Raw genomic sequence first — 18,644 nt, forward strand, 5'->3', positions numbered from 1 at the left:
ATGCAACAAACTCAAGCGGCTATCCTCCCAAGATAACAGAGGCTACCGCTATAGCCAAACTCGAGGGAAAGATCCTTTCTCTTTACTCTGGATTGAATAATATAGGGAACAAGAATAATGAAATTATATGTAAAACCCAGCGAAGAAATGAAAGGAGAGTAGATTATTTTCTTGTTGAGGTATGTATACTTTGGATTGTAGTTCGGAGGTTCTATTTGAAGGTAGATAAAAATTAAAACAGAAGAAGCCTCTTTTCCTTCAAATTGATGGCTGTCAAAACGATTACAAAACAATTTATAGTCATAACTTCAATCAAAATCATTACGACATTTCGGCTTTTAAACTTGCAAAACTATTGAGTTATTCAACAGATTCTCATGCAAACTTTGTCTAGCCCCTGCAGAAGAAGAAGAGGAGCATGTATTCTTTCAGAAATGGAAGGATTGTGATCCAACCGTTGGACTCCTTGGAGAAGATGGTGGTAAGTACAAGTATCCGGTATCACCAAAACACAAACCTACTTCTCCACCAGCCAAACCACCTCCTAAACCAGTTGTTCCCTTTTTAATCCAGTTCTTAAATGGGTAAGAAGCACTCCTCCCTGGAATTCCCTCCTTTTTCAAAATTGTGCTAATGAATCCCAGCCTCCTCCTCCTCCTCCAGTCTCACCAGGCGTCTATGCGTTCCGATCTTTGGATTTTCCTCCACCGGGAGAATCTCAGAATAATCCATCCTTTCCTCCTCCAGAGGAATTTACTGGCACACAATCTGGATACAAGCACATGCCAAAAGTGCCAAATCCAACTGGAATGGACGAGCATGGGAAAACCATGAGGGTGAGCCCTGCCGAAGCAGTTCTCAACTGGCAGACAGAAAATGCATTTGCCCAGAATGGAAGTGCTCGAGTCAATGGATACAAAGCTATCTACTGCACAGCTCCGACTTGAGCACGTCCACCAGAAAGTGGATCAAACAACAGTAGCTACCAATGCTACCAATGAGCTGCTTCTGAGTCCTACAGGATAGGCTCAAGGAGATAGAAACTGGGGTCATCTATATAGAACCGGGAAGTACTTTTATGAAGGGCGTGCAGTATGGAGCCTCTTGCTCTAAAACTCTATTAACCCCTAGCTCTCAAATTTGCGATATTCTGTTAAGATTCGGTTGGTGCTGAGACAGTGGAAATGAGCAAGTTTTTCATATGGTGATTTTCTTGACGACCAAAGGTCGAATCCGTGGCATGGGATGGTGCCATTGGCCACTCAAACAACGAGATGGGGATTCACTCGGTCAGTTCAATCGTGTATGTGCGGATCCTTTCTCACATGCTTTAAACAAAAGCCAAACACATATATAGCCAAGTGAAACAACACAAAAAATTGTCGGATCCGAGTTCTCTGTTGTAGCCTGGTTTGGACATGAGAACCAAATGCTTGTCTTGTGCTTCCAATATCAAACCAGAAATGGAAGAATTTCATATGATGATTGACTGTACTGTGCATGGCTTGAACATATATACACATGCATATGCAAGTTCCAATTTTTTTCTTTGAAGAAAAAAGATGCACAAACTAATATACTGCCCCAATACTCATATTTTCCATGCTTGGTAGTGTTATCTGATGGCGAGAGCAAAAGTAGTCCTCCGCATCACACTTCACAGAAAACCCTTAAGAAAAAGAAGGAAAAGAACACAGGTTCTATACATGGAAATATTGAAACAGCTCTAGATTGATCAGATTAGAAAGTTTTCGTTGCCGAAATTGGCCGACAATCACTCGCACACATCGTAGCGAACCTCGTTCAACTTGCCCTTGATCCACTTGAAGCTGTTCCTGAGGCTGGACTTGAGCTTGCCTTCCGCAGTGAACACGTTGTAGGCTGCAATCCGCTTCTTCCTCTTCAGCTCCGGATCGCTTGACGCCGCGAACACGTTGCCTTTCCCGCTCGGCCCGTTGAAGCTGTAGGAGTTGGATCTCTCTTCGGTCTCGAATTCGCCCAAGTATGCAGCCGAGTATGCCGGGTAGGACTTGTTCTTCTCCATATGTTCATAGGAGAGCTTTTCTTCTAACTTTATGGATGACATGTCTCCAATGCCGCATTTATATTGCACCAAAAGGTGTGTCATGATAAATGTGAAGCTTTTTATGCAACGTATGCGTGCCTTTGCTTAGCAAGCCTGTCATGATTAATTTAATAAAATTTATGATTTTAAGTGGAAAATCTGAAGTCTGATGTTTTGTCGCTTTGATCCCTCTGGGGTCACTCACAACAGTGAAAAGTAGTCCCAACTTGGGACCTTAGTGGAATACGTAAGAAACCAGATATTATTTCGTTAATATCTTCGTCCCAACATGGGAGGAAGATCCTCTATCTCCTGCTGCATCTCAGTTGGTGTCCTGACATTCTCAATTGTTGTTGTACTCCATCACAGATCTCAAAGCAAATCATATTCACGGCAATTCAACAATTGAGATGATTGAGATCACGGAACGAACAGAGATAATCCTTGTCCTGGATGAAATTTTCAACAGGATTGATTAATTGATACTGGGCATTCTAGTGACAATAATAAGGGTGTGTAGAAGAGTTGGGTGGGGTGGCATTTATGACTGAATCAAACTCAAAGTCCAGATGGTGAGGTTGGGGGAGGATATGCCTTGTGTGCGTCCTACTTTTTTTTTTTGCTTTTAATTTTGATTCTTTTGCTTGGTGTGGGAATCATGAGAGCCACCAGTGGTGGTGGGATGGTGTTGGTGGGTGGTGGGGGCCATCCTCCATGGCCGTGGAGGAGGTGGCTGAATCAATCAGTCAGTCCCACTAGGGCCCTCGATCAGTCCTCTTCAGGAAGATTCAGTTTGAGTCCAGTACCGAGTGCATGCATATTGGTGTATAAGGAGTTAGATTGAGCGGACTGAGTATTTAACCAGCATCAATAGCGATGAGGTATGTGCGCCGCATATTAGACAAGCAAAACGCGTGATCACCACTCGATCGGTGAGATCACAAGACTCGGGATAATCGGGGCTCGAAGGATGGGAATGGGGCTTTGGTGTGTCATTGAGTGATAAATTTTCAATAAATATGATAAAACTCATATGAGTGACATCCACAGATTGATGAAGATCAAGAGAGGCGCAAATTCGAGAGGTCAAAATTTTTTCTTTCGACCTATTAAACACCGGTCCCTAACAAGGCGCCTTTGTTTATTGCAGCATGTACTTCTTGATATCATGTATAATATGGACCAAAAGCGAGGTCAATTCTAGCAGATTGAAACACGTGAACTTTTATCAGGTTGGTAACTTTGCCTTTCATGAAAGTGGATGGAGATGAAGACTGAGACGGAGAGTAGTCATCTTTCCACTTTGATGCTTCTGTTGGTGGCTCAGTGGACTGTGGGCCTCTGGTGTCCAACTACTGTGCCTTATCTTGAGGATTTTTCATTTATGTACATGATCATTTCTATGTTCATGAACCACCCACCAAACAAAAGAAGAACAGCTGGTCCACTGACGCCGTGTGTTTACACAGGAGCCCTCACCAAAGAGATGAGGGGAGTAGATACAAATCGATTGAGTGACTGGGTTCTCAATGTCTGTCCTCCATCCGAAGGTTGTAGTTAACTATTTAGATTGATGCAAACGAGAGCTGATCTTAGCCTTGGACCGACCTGGCAAGAAGACCCACCAAACATGTTGTATGATATTCACAAGAAGCAGATACTTGTCCCCAAGCACAATAGAGCCAAGACAAGAACACTCTCCTGAGATTTCCCGTCTACTCAGTAGACCATACACTAGAGACAACATTTCTGGGGCCTTTTTCTTTTTCTTTCTTTTTTTTTTTTCACTTTTTGAGTTATGTCTAGTTACTGGAATTGTATCTCACAGTTGTGCTGCATCAAGCCTGTTGGGTTTCATAAAATCGATCATAACCCGTGTGGGAGAATCAAACGAAAATTCACTCGATCGGGAAGTGGCATGTCTAAGATCTCTTCTTCACCATCCGTCGACCCAATTTGTCATCCGATTCACTGGTTCAAAATCAAAATAGGATGAAAAGATTATCACGTTCCTGCGTCTTGTCATATATCACTTCACGTTCTGGCAATCAAAGGTCGTACCTTTTCAACACATGTAAAAGACAAGGATATCTCCATGCAGAAAGGGAAAGAAAAAGGGCATGAGTGGAACCTAGTCACTTCACTTCTCGTGCCAGAAAATTTCTAAGTCACTAGCGATAGTGGGTTGGGTCGGTCCCAGTCAATACAATGGAACACAATGATGTCATTTACGGCGATGCAATCTTTCGATCATTTCACTTTTGTTCAACCCACAATGATGATGGTTGCTTCACTTTTCCAATTCGTTCCTCGAGATTCATGACCCTGAATTGGTCAGGAGGAGCTTGATTACCAAGTCCCACTCGCAGGATCTGTTCAATATTAAGACATTCAGCATTTGGAATCATCTCGAAATATACCTGATAAGCATCTTATCGTCACACATCAATCAGATGCTTGTGAACAAGATTTCCATCCTAATCACATGCATTTCCATCAAGCACGCTTCAGAGATGGGAAGGAAAAGAATAACCAGTGTGAAGAGTGAACTCCTTAGAATACATCCACAAATTGACAGGGCACGAATTAGCCTCTGAGAATAAGTCTTTAGTTGATACTGATGTGTCTTTTTTCTCTAATCCAGGACAACTACTAAGCTCACGAAAAATGGTTTCTAGGATAAACATATGAGACTGAAAATAAACAATTGGTGTCACCAACAATGGCCTGTATGTAAGAGTCGTGACAGATAGATCTCTCTCCACTCAGTTTCTTTCATCAGCTTAATATGGTAAGGGTACACACAGTTTGCTAATGTAACTAAGAATAAGTTTCGCATACCATTAAACGTAAGCTCAACCAATTACTCCATTGCTGATAGCTCTTCATCAACATAAAAAAAAGGGTGTGATTAGCATCAGGAAAATCCACATGCCATTTCAGATCCACCTAACTTTTAACCGGCAATAAATACGAGCACCTTGAACTGGTCATTCCAGCTCAATCAGATTGGGATAACTGAAATTGTCGAACTAAACTATTGCCCCTAAACATTCAAGTTTTGACACCAAAGTTGAACACAACAAGCAAATGCATAGCCACTCATGGCTTGAATTTCATATAACAGCTGACAACAAATTAATGAAGAGTTAGAACTCACGACAACTTGTACAGCAGAGCCTGAACCTACCCTGTACTTCTAAAACAATTTCTATCTATACATCCTGCTTCCAAGGCTATAATCAATCAGACTAAGGAATGTCCAGAATGAGGTTTAGATACAGCGAACGACAGACTGAACATCAGTAATCAAATGCACGCAATTAACTTGCTAATCTTGGGAATTTGGGAATTTGTTGAGTCAACTTTTCAGTTATAACCTGCAATTCAAGGTGCAGTTGCAGTTGCCACAGGATCAGCTTTGTTTTGTTGGAAGTCGACTATTCACTTGTAAGCTCCAACTGAATTCTGATATTTCCCCTTGGTATTCTGACTGTCCTGGTCCATCACCTTGATGTTATATATTCACAAGCTCTGAATTAGCTGCTGAGATTCTGAGGCATATCATATTCCAGAGTCTTCTGTTCATGATTTTCATCAACCTCCAATGGTTCGGCTTTACGTGGTGTGAAGATTACATGTTTGATCAAAGATGAATAAAGGTCAAATTCAGCCTTCAGCTTCGTACAGGAGGCTTCTATCCATTTTTCAGCTACACTAGTAGCTACACTATCTTGGCTGTCCCTCTCATGTTCTTCAATTGCTGGCCGTATTTCATTGTACAAGTAGTCGAGCTGAGAATTGGCTTCATCCCTCATTTCCTACAACAGTGTTTCCCAGGGGAACTTAGACAATATTTTTAGTAGACAACTATGGTTTCACCATAAAAAAGCAAAATCAAAGCATCTGAGTAGCAATGATTTCAATTTTTTTTTTCCCAGGCAGAACGGTGTATGATAATACTTCCCTGATGCAGCTAGATGACCATAAGAAGACATGAGATACGAGAGAGCAACAAAACAAAGTCGGAACTTCATGGCAACAAAAATAACCGACTTTGCGCATTTCTCATATAATGTAGTGTGAGAAATATCTCTAGCACGTGATGATAATGTCACTATCCATCACTAATTTTGACAAAACTGTGATAGTATCTTTCACTATATCATCTCAGTAGTGCAGTGATAAAGAAAGATACTAGTTAATCATGTTAAGGTACATGCAGATGCTACATTTCAGCAACACCTCCATGAAACGTCCGGACAAAGACTGCATAATGGTTCCGCTACTACTTATAAGACAAAAAGAAAAGGATCCTCAGCCTAGAAACAGATATAATCATGTCATGTTGCACAGACCAGTCTAATACAAAAAAGGACAATTTATACCTCGCACTTGAGAAGTTCTTGTGCTTCTTTTGAAGGTAAGTGTTGAGCAACCAATTTGGCACCATTGCCATTTGGCAGAAGATGCTTTGGCCTTCCATTCAATATGATCTGTGACCTTTTCTTTGAAAGAGGCCCAGGTCCAAAGTGATAATTCCGGCATGCGCTATTACTCTTAATTCGAAATATCATTGCATTCTTCTGTGAGAATATCTTTTGCGAATCTTGAGGATAGAGTACAGCTTCTTCGCTTATTTCAGCTTTCACAACAGGTGATGCCGCATCTTGAATTGGCACTAAATCTTGAGGTGTCACAAAAGGAGTAGTAGAATTGACCTGCTCATAATCATTAAACTGAACCGGGGGTTCAACTTTTCCATTTGAGATGTACTCCGGATCCATTGGATCATGAGTCTTTTGGAGCTTAGAAGTAGGCTCATCCTCTGCAGAATCATACAGTGGAATGTTTTCAACGGAGTACCTGCAAAAAAGAGTGACTGAGCATTTCTATAAAAAAACATTTACTGATATCCATTAAAGATACAGACATAATTAAATGCCAGAGAAAAGAAAAGGTGAACAATGAAGTCCTCAAAGTAAAAACATGCAAATCTAACATATAAGACTATCAGCTTTACAAAGGACTATCAGAAGATGATAAAGAAGAAGCTGCCTTGTGTCCTAAATGCATGGTGTCCTAAACGCGTTCTTCCTTAAGTCCACACACATTTTTTATGGCAGGACCTATAACATTTTCTCTTGATAAACATGGAAAGGAACATCAACAAACTCAGCAAATGCATGGCGCTGGATAGATGGGGAAAAACCATATGAGATGGGTGGACCCCATGATGATTGTGCAACGATTATAAGAAGAAGAGTAGCAGTTGATAAGTGATTTAATATGTAGATAACCAATTGAGAATTCAGAGAACATCCAAAAAATGATTGACATGATTAGCATAGAACGATAACAAAAAGAATACCTGTCATCATCATCTTCCCATAGATAAGTATCTTCCTGTAGAAAAAGGCATTAGATGAGGGAGGAGAAACATCAAAGCTCATTCATGTGACATAGAGAAGGAAAAACAAGAAACAGAGAGAATTTTCAAAGTTCATTCATGTGGCATCCACCGGAACTATGAATAAAAACCTCAGATGGTTGGTGACAAATATACCTAACTAAACAAGTTCATAACTTTTGTAAAAATTTTCAACTATTAAGCCCAGAGGGACTCCTAACTTGTAGACCCCGATGCCGATTTCCATTGTTGACAGATTTTTTCCTTAGAGACTCATCAGCAACTGGTTTCAAGATGCTAAAGTCAGCGACCGGAGAGATTTGGTAATTGCTTCAGCAAATGCATTGGGTGATATTACCTACTGTTTGCTTTATAACTATATCGAGCGCCATTTTCATTATATTTCTTATGTTAGCGAGGATATATAGGACTTCAAGACAAATTTTCTTTTCTTCAATATATATATATATATATATTGTGCGGTAGGGGGTTTGCGGGGTAGGCATTCCCTATAATTATTGCTCCCTCAATGCTTCAATAACATTGAGAATCCACTTTTATCCAAGGGCCTTTTGGGCTGTCATCATGCTTGTGCCAAAAGACATCAACTAGTGAGTTAACGAACTTCTAGTCAAAAACATCCCAAAGGGGCACAAAACTATCAATGCATCAGCTTGATTGATAGTCGAACTCAAGATTATTCAGTCAACAGCTGAATTCAAGATTATTGACAGCATGAACAATCTCAGGCAGCCGAGCTAACAAAGCATTTGAATGTCTGAACTGTTGGATAACAATTCCATAAGGTGCTGCTTCCACCCAGTATACTCCTCCGGGCACACATCAGGGCCCAAATTTCCTCAGTCCAAATGCGAAGCAACAGAGTATCACAAACTTTTTTCAGCTCTTTTACATTAGTTGCAACAACATCGCCTCTCCTTTGAAAATAATTCAAACATTAAAATTTTAAACATGGACAGCATATGGAAGAAACCTCCAAATGGATTTCACCTTTGAAAAGGCAATCTTCATTTGTATGACCAAGACAGCCCCCTTTTATGGATAGATGAAAGAACTTTAAGAGCAGAATGACACTAAGGGATTCTCAGCCAATCCAAGACAGCTTTTTGGGTAATAATATTTCAAAAACCAGAAGAAATTTTTAAAGCTCCCTCCATGTGTGCAAATGAAGAAATATGAGATGCATTCAGTTAAAAAGTTAAACAACACTGGCTATACTGCTTCAAATTACCATTAGACAACCCCTAATAACCTCTTCTTTCCCTTCAAATCAATCAAACAGTTCAGAAATAGCCCAAATTTTGTCCTTCTTGCCTCAACCAAATTGACTCCAAATCTTCAAATTACCATTAGCCAACCCCCAATAACCTCTTCTTTCCCATCAAATCAATCAAACAGTACAGAAATAGCCCAAGAATTGTCCTCCTTGCCTCAACCAAAGTGACTCCAAATCAACCCACTCACACAGCATGCGAAATAAGGCCACATCTCTCGCTCCTCGCCACACATAGAAACCCCATAATACTTGTCAAGTAGAAAAATGGACTCCTTTAATAAAATCTAATCATAATTCACCAGAAGAATGGAGATCGACGACCCAACATACACCGATATTCCAAAAAGAAGTAGCTAGGATAACATGTGCATAACCATCAGGAAAAATAAAAACAGATTCGTTACCAAGCCATAAAAAATACCTGGAAACCACGGGATTTCGCACCCAGGAAACCAGAACAGCTAGGGGCACCACAGAGACAACGGACCTTGGCTCCACCATACCACTCAAAATTGTAATCATATGACAATTCAGTTCCAGCAGGAATGTCTTGCTTGGCAAATATGCCAACTCTTATCTCCCCCAATACATTCCATTTCCTTGTCTCGCAATTTGGCTGGCTGTTTGAAAAAAGAAGATTCAATCAATGATAAGGATTGACTTTGGCGCCACAATGATGTTAGGGACATAGTAGCTATCTGTTGTTATACGAACAGCATGTAGAAAAATTTGAAGTCCAATGGCTAACACTATTCAATGTATAGTTCTACCAATCCGTAAAACAGAAAAACTTATGTGGCTAACCATGAATGATTTATGAACCTAGCAAGGCTTCCCTTTTTAGTTGCATCAATGGACTCTGCGGCATTAAGATATATAATAAATGCATCCTTCAGACCTGCATCATGTAATAGGAAATTGGAAACAGCTTTTAAAGGGTGAAAAAATTGTGAATATTATATTAATTAGCTGTTATACATCACCTTGAGTTTCGTAAGCTTGAGACCTTCGTTTTGCCTCTTTCCATGATATTACCTCTCCACAATATTCAATTATGAACTGCCCGGCCTGAATGAGGCCATACAACAGCTATTACTTTCAAGACAAGCATTTTTAAAAAAGACAACAGCCAATACAAATCTCATTATCAGGTAACTGCAAACTATGCATACGTACAGATGGAGGCCCATAATTTAGTCACAGAAACCCTAGATTCCATTAAATCCATTCAAGCTGACTATGAAGTCAACAATTAAGCATATATCAAGTGACAGAGGCGCACTAGTTTGTCTATGGCTTCATTAAAGCTGTGTGAGCTATGCAAAGAGCAGGAATATCTCATGTTAAAGCTCCTGATTAAAGTTTTACCTTATTAATTATCAAAGAAAACCAAAAAAGGAGATTTATTCTAGGAGAAATATGCTGATTCATACCTTAATGTTCTCATCAGCAAGAAGACCCCATCCTCGGCCATCTGTCTTAAACAATTTCGTTCTAGCATATTGACATTTTTGAAATCTCTGTCAACAATGATCACACAAGACATCAATAACTGATTACTCTTATACACATGAGTTTAGAAATCACATTCTTCAGCAATGCCCATTCCCATTATTTTGCAGTATTGAACAAGCAGAATTTTAGCTTTGGGAATCGAGCACGCAGAAACTTGGCATTTTCAAAACAAGAAACAGCCTCAAAACATGCACATTCATATGAACAATGCATTGCACCCGCATATGCAAACTCACCAAACTCTAGAGTCTAGACCGTTGAAGAGATTGCAACTTCATGCCAACTATTGTTGGTTGATATATTTTGAAGCATGAATATCTAAGTTTAAAGGGAAAATAGATGTGCTACACCATCGAGCTGGGAAAAATTTAGTGGCAGAACAATCTCCCTGTTATGTCTATGAGTTGAAGTATCGATTTACAAAATTAAGCATCGTCACAGAACAATCTCATCATACGTACATACATGAATATAGGAATGATAAGGACATGAGTATGGAATTTACTACTATCGTGGACCAACTGTACAAATATGATGCCTAAATTTACACAAGCAGAAGTACTTCATCATAAATACATATATACATATAAGAATGCATCATGCCCTGGATGTACCTGATTCCTACAATACAAATTGCAGGGGCAGTATATTGGAGTACACTCTGTACTGGTTAGGACATTCAAGCATCTCTCTGCACAGGCACTGTCAGGATCAGTTGGATCGAGTTTGCAGTCACAAATAGCAATATCCTCTTCTTTCTGCCTCTTGTGCCTATTTAGTATTCAACCAAGGAAGGTTTAATTTATAGGCGCCAAAACAAGTATTTGAATGATTATGTGGTTTTCCAACTTTAGCATTCCTTCATGGGAATACAATTCGAGGTTCCAAATTCCAACAAACTTACTTAGTTCCAATAAATATAATCAGAAACAAGTTAAGGAGAAACAACTATGCCTCAATTATCAATCACCCAAATATAAATTAGAAATGATTTTAAAATCAAGACAAACATCCTTATTCTTGCTTAGAAGTTAAAAGATATGTTCACAGAGCTCCAAATTCAGAAGTTTTCTGGAGGTGAGCAACCACCACTCCAAATGGAATTTAGATGTCTAGAAAGTGCGGCATATTACAGACTAATTCCCAAGTTTGACAATTAAAAGCAGTCATTTCATTTTAAAAACTTAAAAGCCACACTGATGTGGTAGTTTGGTCACTAAGCTTTTGAAGAACCACCACAGCGAAGTAACTTTTGCAGCAGAAAACTGATGCAGAAGTAAGACAATTGATCTCAAATAGACAGCCAATGTCATCAATTAGCAGATGTTCTTAAAAATCAGAGGTCACTTTTTAGTAAGTTCCTGAAATGAAAATAGGGATAAAGGCACTAGAGGACCCTCAACTATTGCAAAATGTTCAATCAGGCCCCCCATCTTTTTTTCTGTGCAATGGGTTCCCTAAACTATATACTTCCTTGTTCGAGTTGGTCCTTCTGTTAAAAGATAACCTGAGATGTTGACGTGTCATTTAAGATGTAGTTAAATGCTGATGTGTCATCCTACATGCCAAAAGGCATACATATATATTTGTATTGGGTGGGTGGGGGGTTGCGGTTGTGGCGGCAGCAGCTGCATCCGACCTGGATGCCACCAAGGGTTGCTGGACCCTAACCGATGTCTAGGTGGTGCCACCCCACCACCCAGCCTCACTTTTAATCTCTACCCTATGGTTTTTTTTCTTCTTTTTTGTTTTTGTTTTGTTATTTCTTTATTCCAGGTCAACAATGAGTTGGCGAAACGTGCTGATGTTTCACTGATCTCGTCCGCCATGTCAGCAACAACCAACTCGAAAAAAAAGTGTAAACTTTAGGATCCAACTGCACAAAACAAATGAGGAACTTGATTGGACATTTTGCAATAGTTCAGGGACCTCCGGCACCTTTATCCCATGAAAATACATTATTCAACGGAATTTGACAGAGAGACAACAATCTAATGCTCGAAAAACCACAAGAACGGCATGCAGGTCTTCATAAAAAAATGACAAAACCATAGCAACTATCTCCAAGAGTACCCGCCCTACGCCAACACTATAGCTACTCCACCTAGCAACTAATTCCTCCTGCAATGCTCCTCATTCTCGTAATTTCCCCACCAAAACCCTAATTTTTTTTTTCGTAAACATTCCCAGTCTCAGAAGTGAGAACAAATGTTCCTCTTGTGATATTTCGAAGCCGAAAACTGGACGGAACTTAATTCTTTCGCAAGAAACGACAAAGCCACTCTACTTTTCCGCACAAAATTCACGAAGTCACAGACCGAATCGATGAACTGTCCTGGACCTTTACTCCTCGCTCTGTATGCGAAAAGATGTCATTTCGAGCCCTTCCACCACGACAGCTCTTCCACCCAATGTCACATGCTGCTCACTAAAAACGCGACCAAAATCCGAAATTGCACGAATCAAAGAGCCGCCTTCCGATCGGTTTCGCACGAATCCACATCATCACATCGCACGCACGCTCGACTTCGCTCCCCATCGAATCATCATCCTTTTCCGGACACGAAGCACCGGAACAGGGCAACGAGAAGGAAAAACAACTGAAATCTTTACCTTCGATGGACGAACTCGTTCTGATTGATGTGGACGTACTGAGCCAGTTCTTGGATGTGTTGATCCTTCAAGAAGATGGACATCTTCGCCGACCGAGCTACGCGCGAGTCGGCGTCAGAGAATCATTCGCGCTCGCGGTGGTGGGAATCGGGTGACTGTTTCGGATCAGGTCGTGACGATGAAGACGATCGAAAAAGGGGTCGAGGCCCAGGCCCAGGCCCACTTCCGGACAAATTAATTGGGCCGGGTCGGTTTTCGAGTGAACACGAACGAAATCGGCTTATTAGAGGATAGTTGCAAGAAGAATCATCCTCAAATTTGTTATTCATAATACATTACCCTCGTCATATTTACATTTGAAAACCTACATTTTGCATCTCCGCGGAGAAAAAGGACCCGTTCGCCCTCGTGCATACGCAAAGTCTGCCCAAACCCCTCCCCCCGCTTTTTCCCGATATCATTTCTCTGTCCTCGCGCACGGCGGCATAGCACATCGACGGTCAAGAGCCAACCCAATGGATCAAGCCACCGCTCGATGCCACGACCTGACCTCGACATGTATGACGATACCCTCGCCCCCCTTGCATATTATTTGTGCCCCTCTCACTTGGTCTATGTCTCTATTTATGGCGGGAGCGGCTCGCGATGGCAAGGCCACATGAACTGGGCCCGAGCCCGTGACTCGCAGCTGTTGAGATCGGCGTCTAGTTCGCGAGGGCAACGATTGGCCACACCCCGCAAGCTCCGTAGTAAAGCCGGGCCATGGCCGCCAAATCGAAGTCATTCTGACCTTGATCTGGCCATGAGTTGGCAAGGCAACCGTTGCCAGCCTTAAAATCCGAGGTCGATAGCGGCCTTCGATGGAGCAATGGCGGCGCATGCGGTGGAGAAAGGAGAAGCGGTGGTGGGTGCGTCGAACTGCACAAGCCTCTCGGGTGGGGAGAAAGAGTGTGGATAGGCGCCGTTTGGGGGGTAAATGGTAAATTTGACATATTATTCGTGGGTGAGAGATACTACTTGAAATCCATTGTAAAAAGTCAATGTGAGGTCGATATTTGATATGGAAAGTAAAGCCGGATATGGTTTTTGTAATTTTCTCATTCGTTAAATATTACTATAATAAAACTTGCACTTCGCGCACCACGTTCATTTTTGAAGAAAACCTAAACAGTTTGTACTTTTTGTTGGCGAGAACTTACTAGCAAAGTCCTACTTCTATCCATAACTTTCTCTTCGAAGTTCATGGATGTTGTCCTGCCAATTTTTCCTAGTTTCTATCCATCTTCAATAAGCATATAGTGGCAGAAAAAGAAAATTGTTCTCTCCATCTCGTACGTGAGAAAAACAACTTTACCCCACCCTACTCAAGGGAATATTATATTTCATGGTCTATTGGATTTTCGCGGGATGGATACCAAATTCAAAAGTTGGCATTATATACACTGTTGGTGCTTAATAACGAAGATTTTTAAATTAAAGCGGTTGAATATTTCAGATAATAAGAAATTTGAAAATTACCCTCCTAAACTTTGGCAGGGTTGCGCAATAGCCCCCCAATTTGGGAAACATTGAAGTTATAAAAAAAAAAAAAATAGAGGGCGATGCATGCTTAATGAAGTCAAGAAAATCTAGAAGAAGCTATTTTGGTTAAGAAAAAAAAGGGGTTGCTTAATGATTAGGCGAACGGAAAAACTAGCAACCGCAACAAAATTCGAAGTTTATGGGAGTAATTTGTAACTTTTCAAAGCTTGCAGGCTATTGCACAGCGGTGCAATGCTCGACGGGGGTAATATAGAATTTTTTTTCCAAATTTAGGTGCTAATTGAAAAAAGATTGAATGATGAGCATTTCGATGACTAATCGAGCATTCCAATCAAATGATGTAACAAAAGACTGATGATGAACATATTTAAAAGGTAAAGGGATTATATCGAGAAAGAAGGTATGATAGCGATATTGAATTTTGAGTAAGAACGTAGGGACCATTAATGACATTATCCATTTTTTTATCATATGACATTATGCGCAAGAGTGTCTGCGTAGAGAGATTAATGTGCCCAGTATTCACTCGCATTATAAATGGTAAAGCCTAAAATAATATTAGTGTTAAATGAAATCACAATTTATTTAAATCCAACCCATCTCCATGACTTTCTCTTCATTCTCTCAATCTCACGCTCGCTCGCTCCGGACTCTTACCTCAGTTTGGGTATGAATTGTTCTATATTGAATTTATATATGGAAGTGTTTTAGCAATATGAGTCGGGTCGGATATAGATCACAAGATTTATATTGCATGAAAATGTGTTGAAACGGGTTAAACGAGTCAATTTTGGCTGGACCAGTTTTTACCCGATCGGACATGATCCACCTGTGTGACTGATCTACTTACAACACGTGGTATGATTGCTCTTTTGCAACATCTAGAGGCACCGCTTCAGGTGCCAACCTTATTCCTCGTTGTTCTAGTTAAATTGTGGGCACTCAAGGAGGGTTTGATCCTGGCAAAGTGAACCTTGTTGGACCTACTGCACTAATAATGCAACAAGAGAACGGCATTTGATAACGTGCGAACTAAACATTCGAAAGATCCATGTTCAATTCATCAAATATTTTCTTAACGTGCTTACTTTAGCGCATGTCATGAATTCTATGCAGGCATGTCGTACAAGTTCGCCTTCCGGAACTATCCCTAAAGCGCATGGGATCGACTTTTGTATGTTAATAGATCCGCCAAATATAGACCTCACAAGCAAACTCTCCGGTATTTCGAACTTTCGACGGAGACCATTTGTCTGATACCATATGAAACGACTTCACTTCACAATCGAGTCTATAAGAAATTCGTACGTCCCAATTCGAATGGAGATGATTCATCCAATTTGGAAATTCGTACCCCTTTTCCAAGCTTTCGATAACAACGGACACCAAACTTTGAACTCGAGAGTTCTAATCACGATTCACAAAAGGAAGGCTCTGTCGTCACGCATGTTCTCGATTAGGCACCAACCCTACACGCTTTGACAGGGTCTAGACCCCAATTTCACATCCATTTATGGAAAAAGACCATATAGACTTTGACAGGGTTCGGATCTGGTCTTTTCCAATTGACCACATGCCTGATCGGGCGGAAAAGTTTTGGTTCACTGATTTCTTCTTGATGTCGGGACATGTTGTTTGTCCGTTTCGATTTCTTGAAGCAGCAACACACATTCTCCACCCAACTTCGCATGTGATTTGCTATTACCGTGTCTGATGAAACCCGGGACATGAACCCACCCTTGAGCGCAACAGCATAAAACCCATCGAACCGAACCGGTTCCCCGCTCGGCCTAAGATTTTAAGTGCTTTGACGGGGCTACGACGGACACGCGAGCTCCGATTGATCATATTTAGAGCCGAGAGGAGAAAAATGGGTATATATTGAATGTTTGATTGAGAAAAATGTGTATATATCTAAGTTTAGAGACCAAAATTATGAGGACAGACTAGTAGACTTGTCCAAGAAAATACTTAGGCTGTAAATTAGAGGCCCAGGGGAAACAGCATCATCGTTAAACCAACGAAAATCTAAGTGCAAAATAGCCCATATTTAAAGATCCATGATACTGGATTAAGGTTTATTTTTTTAAAATTAGTCAAAGGAAATGACAGTGTGAAGAAGTGATGTCCCATGCTAAAAAATACCATAAATTATTCACAAACAAGTTGTAGCGCAAAATCATCACCGTGGTGGTTGATCTAATAGTATATAATTTACTTCCAAATGGTTTGAGTTCCCCTGATCATTGGTCCTAATCTCCCTATCGCTCCTTGATCTCTAGAAGCCTTGACACGTTCGACACGTGGGTTGAACATGCCCACGACACCGGATAATCCCGACTCCGTTTCAACCAGTATCGTGATGCGGCGGAGGTGAACGTCAGTTAAACCGTTCCATGACACCGGATAATCCCGACTCCGTTTCGATTAGCATCGTGATATGGCGGCAGTGATAGGCGTATTCAAGATGAGCATTGGTTACGACTCAAATTGGACATTCCGAGACCTAAAAGGTTGATGACGCCAGTAATTTGTCATTTCCCAATTGTTTAAACCCATAAAGTAAAAGTTTAGCGCATCATCAATTATATTTTGACGGTAAGAAAGAGGGTGCCTCACGTTAACTTCACCGCGTCATTCTTGCCTCTTTTTTTTTTCACTTTTCCATTATTTCTTTAGTTATTTATTTGCGTAGTTCATTTCCCCACGGATCCTAACATTCCTTTATTCGCCAAATGTGCACTTGCATTACTTTTTCACCTTTCGTCCCTCCTAATGGCCGGTAAACAACCGGTAGCCCGCGCCCATCGCGCGATTGGCATCCGCTCAAATGAACGGTGCTCCTTTTTGTCTTCATTCAGGTACCGAAAGTTATCCTCGAGACCACGAGTTACATGCATAGGTGACCGCTCAGATTTATATCGTGGGTGATTGGTTTTATAGTGGGTCGGTTTTCACCCCCCGGGATAAGAAATCAGACCGAAAGGGGTCGGTTTTCAGTCCGTGGAATCAAGACCGGACCCGTCCACCTGAGAACCGATGGTGTTATTTATTTATTTATTTATATTTTATGCTAAAAAAAAAGAAGATACAGACTTACAATGAACCGGCAACATACTGTGGATCAATACTTTGTCCTCAATTCTTTTAAAGCACCCAGTACTTTCGAAACCTACTACTGCTTGGTTGATACTTTGTCTACTATTCTTTTAATGGTTTCTGCTATAAAAAAATGTATACATATATTCTGGGCATGTTCCGCCAGTTCGGTCCGGTTAGGTCGATACGATTCCTCCCCAAGAATCGGGAACTGGACCGGTGTACTCCCGGTTTCAAAAATTAAAAATCGAAAACTGGATTGATTCTCGCAGGTACCATCCAGAGCCGGCCAATGTGGTCCACTTCCTCGGGTTGAACCGGGACCGATACATACTTCTAATGTGTACGAGATGTATGTCATATATACTCTGGCGATATCAATGTTTTAGTAATCGTGGTACAATGTCCAACTCAAAAATTTAAACTATTGAGCAAAGAAAGACTACATGTACATTAAAAAAAAAAAAACCTCAAATTCGAAAGTACGTTCATAAATTTAGAGAAATCGTATGTATATGAATAGCGTATAAACCCCAAGTTAAGCAATGCCAGATATCTCAACATAGATATATGTTCAAAATTCGATAATAGCCTTGTGTTTCGAGATGAAATAAAACCATTTTTTGATGAGTTTTTAGGCATGAAATTTGCTGGACCGGTCCTCGACTCGGCTTCAAGTGCTCATAACGTAAGGTTACCGTTCTCTGTCTCTGTCTGCCACAGAAGTCTCCGTGATGTCATCGCTTTAACATAAATAAATACAAAAAAAAAAAAAAATAGGAGGGGGGAGAAGTGTACGAACGGTAATGAATTACTAACGAGATTACGTCATGCCCCATGCTTTACCGCGTGCCACACGTGGCTCCGGTGGGCCCACAACCCCCCCACCACACCGTCTCGAGAAAATCACCTTTGAGCTCCCCCCCCGGCCACGTGTGGCGGCCCCCGCACGTGGCCGCATCACCTCATCGGAGCAAATAAATTTTACCCGTGCGGGACAGGAGAGCCGCGCGAGCCCACCCCTATCTCAGCCGTCGGATGACGTGGGGCCCGGCTAGGGGCCCACCGTGATCCGACGGCGGGTACGGCTTCGGGCGCACGTA

At 41.1% G+C, this 18,644-nt stretch overlaps 2 protein-coding genes and 1 long non-coding RNA gene across 3 annotated transcripts; all 3 read right to left on the reverse strand.

The window, feature by feature from the left end:
- Positions 1–1,528: 1,528 nt before the first annotated feature.
- LOC115684728 (uncharacterized) lies at positions 1,529–2,123 on the reverse strand. The gene has a single exon (XM_030609588.2). It carries the CDS (start codon positions 2,084–2,086, stop codon positions 1,775–1,777), a length of 312 nt encoding a protein of 103 aa, XP_030465448.2. The 5' UTR covers positions 2,087–2,123; the 3' UTR covers positions 1,529–1,774.
- Positions 2,124–5,040: 2,917 nt separating this feature from the next.
- On the reverse strand, positions 5,041–13,061 carry LOC115684683 (histone-lysine N-methyltransferase ASHH1). The gene is made up of 9 exons (XM_030609527.2): positions 12,901–13,061; positions 10,902–11,058; positions 10,206–10,292; positions 9,756–9,840; positions 9,577–9,670; positions 9,194–9,392; positions 7,437–7,471; positions 6,454–6,931; positions 5,041–5,886 (listed from the first exon to the last, which is right to left on the reverse strand). Exons 1-9 carry the CDS (start codon positions 12,981–12,983, stop codon positions 5,605–5,607), a joined length of 1,500 nt encoding a protein of 499 aa, XP_030465387.1. The 5' UTR covers positions 12,984–13,061; the 3' UTR covers positions 5,041–5,604.
- Positions 7,951–9,074, reverse strand: LOC115684684 (uncharacterized). The gene is made up of 2 exons (XR_004006163.2): positions 8,865–9,074; positions 7,951–8,748 (listed from the first exon to the last, which is right to left on the reverse strand). It is a non-coding gene; the product is annotated as an uncharacterized LOC115684684 (long non-coding RNA).
- Positions 13,062–18,644: the final 5,583 nt, after the last annotated feature.

The sequence above is a fragment of the Syzygium oleosum genome, unplaced genomic scaffold (assembly GCF_021117445.2).
Source record: "Syzygium oleosum isolate NSW1041296 unplaced genomic scaffold, Sole_v2.1 Sole_v2.02, whole genome shotgun sequence".
In the NCBI taxonomy this organism is placed as follows: Eukaryota; Viridiplantae; Streptophyta; class Magnoliopsida; order Myrtales; family Myrtaceae; genus Syzygium; species Syzygium oleosum.